We start from the raw sequence: 5,000 nt of genomic DNA, 5'->3' as shown, positions 1-5,000 counted from the left end.
TGCTCTTTGGCAGGGCTCTCGTATGGGGACAGATGCACGAACGTGCAAACAAAAGCGCTCTGCGGTGCCACTAGTAACAGCTGCCAAGGTACCTGCGGAAATGATCCAAGGCGAGATGTTGAAGACGAATCCTGAGCCATGACAATTGGTTCTGTCAAACGAAAATTGCAGTAGTAGAATCAGAGCGATGAACGGAGAAGCAATGAAGGGGAATGGCAGAAGATGCATGCGAAATCTTAAAAAAAAAAAGAGACGGAAAGAATGGGAAGCCGGGGACAGCACGGAATTTGATGAGAGACACCTGTAAATTTAATTGTGTTTGTCGTTTGCTTATCTTGTCCCGAACGTAATTTGGAGTTATGCGCTCGGCGAAATCTTCCAAACTCATCCACATTGATACCACTGAAGTTATTCCCTTCACCCTGTCGTTGTCTTGGTTTTGAAGCATATCTCTCTTGTCTTGTGTCTGACGTGTCGGTCCTGTTGGAATCGCCCCTTGCCACTCCCGTCGTCAAGCATCTGCTTCATCAGCACTTGCGGTCGGGATCCTTCCAAATGCCTCTTGAGATAGACGCTCTTTCTTTCTCTCTTCTTACTCACCCACTATCTTTTCCGTTTCTCACATTCCCTGTCCCCATCTTTTGTCTTCGCTGCCCACTCCCCTTTGCCGATGATTCTTCCCTTTTCGCTGCATACTGAGTGCATTCTTAATGTCTAAGTCTCTCTCTCTCTCTCTCTCTCTCTCTCTCTCTCTCTCTCTCTCTCTCTCTCTCTCTCTCTCTCTCTCTCTCTCTCTCTCTCTCTCTCTCTCTCTCCTTCATCCCATTTGGACTGCTCGCTCTCCCCCTCCCCTTCTTAAGATCTAACTCTCTCCTGTGTTTCATTATCTCACCGCCCGCCCATTTCTATCATTGTTTTCTCTGTAATCATTTATTTCTATAACTCTCCCCTGTCACTCTTCCTCATCCCCTCTGAATTATTCTGTCAGCGTTTCTTCTCCTGTTACAATTGATCACTCTAATCCGCAATCTTTCACCAACCTTTTCTCCCTCATCCTGTCTATCTAATCTGCTTGCTCTCCCCACGGTCCCCTCTACCTCTATCTCTCCACCTACCCATTCCCTTTGCTTTATTTCCCTGTAGGCCGTGATCCCTTCTACTCTCCAGTCTTCCAACTCTCTCTCTCTCTCTCTCTCTCTCTCTCTCTCTCTCTCTCTCTCTCTCTCTCTCTCTCTCTCGTTGGAGGGGGAAAGTAGGAGAGTGGAAAATTTAATACCAATGGCGTTACAGAGATGAGCCCCCAGTAATCACCCACTTGGTGAAAACGTCGAGGGTGTTCATATCTGCACGATAATGCCTCTGCGTGAACTCCAGCAAACTCGCCCAAGTAAAATCGGGGAACTTTCTTGGGTTTTCTCCGTCCACCAACGCCGGCGGAGGCCTCACCACTTTCTCCATCTCCGGCGACAGAAAAAACGCCAGCGACTTCCTCGGTCTCTCCCTGTTCACCACCGCCCTGTGCAGACAGCTCTTGTACCTCCCATTCGACAATGCCTACAATCCACCAAGAAAAAAATTAAGTTTTTTCCGCCACCCAGCAAAAGACTTCAACTTCTTCCGCGACCCACCAAAACAAGACTTTTTCCTCGACTGACAAAAAAAAAATTCATTTCGTTTCGCAACCCACCAAAATACTGCTTTTTTTCCTGACCCAGAAAGAAAAAAAAATGAATTTCTTCCGCCACCCAATAAACACTGTTTTCCGCGACCCGCGCACGAGAAAACTCGATTTTTTCCGCGAGGAAATCAATTCTGTTTAGGATGAATGAGAAGAGAAGTGGAAGACGGGTCAGTGATAAGTACCATGAAGGTGTCGCCAATGTTGACGACGAAGACGCGGGGATCCGGCCTAACGGAGCGCCATCGCCCATCACAGAAGACTTGAAGCCCGTCAACGTCGTCCTGGTGAAGAATTGTGAGAGAGGTGGGGTCGCAATGAGGGCCGGTGCCGAGCGTTAGATTGGGGTTTCGGCAAGGCGGGTAGTAGTTCAGCCGCATGATGGAGTCATAGTCCTTGAAGAAGTCTCTGAACGTGGACTTCTCAAGGCCAAGACTCACCGCAAGAAGCTCCATTATCGCTAGGGAGAGCTCCCCCATCGCCTCGCAGTATCTCTGGTACAACTCCCTGCTGAAAGAAAAAACATTCTCCTTCAGCTTCAAATCCAGAGTTATGAAGCGGAGTACTAGCAACGGTTTTGACAACACAATAGTGATAAGATGCCATGGCTTTTGGCACGGTGGTATTTCCCAGCGTCTAATAATTTTGGGAGAGTATTAACAATGGTAAAAACTAGCTCAAAATTCGAACAAAAAGAACTTCCCACAGTTGAGGAACCCCTTTGATTTGCCATTGCCACGAACGCCTCGATCAGTATAAGCTATGACTTTTGACACAGTGTGGTACCTCTGAATTTCTAGAAGAAATAACTTCCCAGTTTGATTTACCGCCACCATGAACCGTTGAAAGTGAAGCAGCACCCTTACTATAAGCTATATTTTTTCGCACAATACGGTAAATTCTCCTCTTGAAATAGAAAGAACCTCCCGCTTTGATTTTCCTCTGGCTTGAATTGTCGAAAGAGAAGTACCTCACTTGCAATAAGCTATAATATTTAACACAATACGGTAAACTCTCAACTTCTAATAGAAAGAACATCCTGCTTCGATTTTGCTCCGCCATGAATCGTCGAAAGAGAAGTACCACATTTGCTCTAAGTTATAGTTTTTAGCACAATACGGTAAACTCTCGATTTCCAATAGAAAGAACTTCCCGCTTTGATTTTCCTCCGCCATGAACCGTCGAAACAGAGAAGAACCGCAGTCGCTATGAGCTATAGTTTCTAGCACAACAAGGTAAACTCTCAATTTCTAATAGAAAGAACCTGCCGCTCTGATTTTCCTCCTCCATGAATTGTCGAAAGAGAGAAGAACCGCAGTTTCTATAAGCTATAAATTTTCGCAGGGGAGTAAGCACTCGCTCAAATTCTCGCAGTTTTAGGAATACCTGTTTTGGGAAAGGCCAGGGCCGAGAGTGACGGTGCCGCCGGCGGAGAAGTTGAAGGAGAGCGTCTCCTTCCACGGCAGCTTGGAGGAGAAGCGGCCGGTGAAGCTGCTGGCATAGCCCCAGCTCTCTCCGGTTTTTCTCTGCGCTCGCTGCTTCTCCGCCAGAGGCCTTGTGAAGAAGCTGAGAGCTTTGCTGTGGGCGTGAGAGAGAAGTTCTTCGTCAACGCCGTGGTTGACGATCTGGAAGAAGCCGTGCTTCTCGCAAGCGTCCCTCACGAAAGCAGCGATTTTCATGGCGGAGGGAGATGGGTTTCCGTTGTTGTCTCTGCCCGTGAGGAATTCTTGAAGATCGATGGCGGGGAGAACGAGAGGCTCGGAAGCGTCGTCGGTGGGCTTCTCGTCGTCCGGCCAGACGAACTGGGCGGGGATTTCTGGCTGGTGAAGTAGCACGGCGGCGTCGAAGACCGGAACTGTGGAGCAGGGGAGAAGAGGGAGAAGAGCCTTCTCGCTGTTTCCCGGTGTCATATCCGCCTGCGCCTGGGCTGCCAGAGGCAGGACCATGGAAACTGCCCTGGCGACACAATTGCGAGCCAAAGAGCAGATTAAGAAGAAGAAGATGATGAAGAAGCAGAAGACCCGAAAAGCATGAGAGAGATAGATAGGATACAAGAAAGGAAGAGAGATCACAAGAGAAAGAGAGGAATAATACAGAAGACAGGACAAGAAGGAAATAGAGAGAGAGAGAGAATACACAACAGATAAAAGAGATCACAGGAGAGAGAGGGAGAATTCACAAGAGGGGAAAGGAGATAGATGGATAGAGAGACGGAGAGAGAGAGAGAGGGAAGATGGGTTAAGGGGGGAAAGGCTGTGAGAGACGGTATATAATCATGCATGGAAAAGGAAAGCAAAGTAGAAGACATTAACCTGAACCTTTGAGCAAATTCAGCGATCTAGAGAGCTCAAGGAAGAGACAGAGAGAGAGAGGATGGGGTGAGGGAGGGAAAGGCTGTGATAGACGGTTGACAATCATGCACTGGAAAGAAGAGCGAAACAAAAGAAGAGGAAGAAGAAGAAGAAGACGCAAAAGGCCTCGCAACCTTTCAGCAATGGTCGGATTATAAACAGCACGAGAGAGAGGGAGAGAGAGAGAGAGAGAGAGAGAGAGAGAGAGATGGAGATAGCGAGGATGGTTGGGGGAGAGAAAGGGTGTGGGAAACGGTATATAATCATGCAATGTAAAGAAATGTCAAGTAAAAGAAGAAGAAGAAGAAGGCCCAAAATATTCTCAAGCTTTGAGCAATGGTCAGATTTCTAAACAGCAGAAGAGAGAGAGAGAGATGGAGACATAGCGGATGGGTTGCGGGAGATAACAGATGTGAAAGACGGTATATAATCATGCAAAAGAAGAAGGCCTAAGAGAAATTCTCGGCCTTTGAGCAATGGTCAGATTTCTAAACAGCACAAGACAGAGAGAAGATAGGACACAAGACGGAGAGGATTACTCAATTAAAAGAAAGGCCAATGAAAAGAAGATCCAAAAGGAAATCGCAACCTTTGAGCAATGGACAGATTTCTAAACATACAAGACAGGGAAAGAGATAGAGAGAGAGAGCGAGAGGATGGGTTTAAGGAAAAAACGGTATATAATCATGACATGAAAAGAAATACCAAGCAAAATAAGAAGGCCCAAAAGAAATTCATAACCTTTGAGCAATGGTCATACTTCTAAACAGCACAAGACAAAGAGGACTACGCAATTAAAAGAAAGGCCAAGGAAAAGAAGATCCAAAAGGAAATCGCAACCTTTGAGCAATGGACAGATTTCTAAACAACACAAGAGAGAGAAAGAAAGAGAGAGAGAGAGAGAGAGAGAGAGAGAGAGGGGATGGGTTGAGGGAGAGATCGGGTGTGAAAGACGGTATATAATCGTGCCA

The 5,000-nt window shown here is 46.8% G+C and overlaps 1 protein-coding gene across 2 annotated transcripts; it reads right to left on the bottom strand.

Annotated features, from left to right (window-relative positions):
* Positions 1-1,253: 1,253 nt before the first annotated feature.
* LOC144714894 (gibberellin 20 oxidase 1-D-like) lies at positions 1,254-4,922 on the bottom strand. 2 transcript variants are annotated; one of them, XM_078589699.1, is made up of 4 exons: positions 4,771-4,922; positions 3,065-3,634; positions 1,864-2,188; positions 1,254-1,554 (listed from the first exon to the last, which is right to left on the bottom strand). In XM_078589699.1, the coding sequence occupies exons 1-4, from the start codon at positions 4,785-4,787 to the stop codon at positions 1,285-1,287; spliced, it is 1,182 nt and encodes a 393-aa protein (XP_078445825.1). In that variant the 5' UTR covers positions 4,788-4,922; the 3' UTR covers positions 1,254-1,284. The 2 variants fall into 2 exon arrangements, with proteins under 2 accessions (XP_078445825.1, XP_078445826.1); XM_078589700.1 differs by lacking the exon at positions 4,771-4,922 and adding an exon at positions 3,991-4,711.
* Positions 4,923-5,000: the final 78 nt, after the last annotated feature.

The sequence above is a fragment of the Wolffia australiana genome, chromosome 18 (genome assembly GCF_029677425.1).
Source record: "Wolffia australiana isolate 7733 chromosome 18, ASM2967742v1".
In the NCBI taxonomy this organism is placed as follows: domain Eukaryota; kingdom Viridiplantae; phylum Streptophyta; class Magnoliopsida; order Alismatales; family Araceae; genus Wolffia; species Wolffia australiana.
Note: the sequence above shows the minus strand (reverse complement) of the source record. Positions and strands in the feature narration are given on the sequence as shown.

What these genes read in the sequence shown, in the direction of transcription:
- LOC144714894 (XM_078589699.1), bottom strand. An exon ending in CCTGGCCTTTCCCAAAACAG is followed by an intron (nt 2,189 to 3,064) that starts GTATTCCTAAAA and finishes TTTTTCTTTCAG; the next exon opens with CAGGGAGTTGTACCAGAGAT. An exon ending in ACATTGGCGACACCTTCATG is followed by an intron (nt 1,555 to 1,863) that starts GTACTTATCACT and finishes GGTGGATTGTAG; the next exon opens with GCATTGTCGAATGGGAGGTA.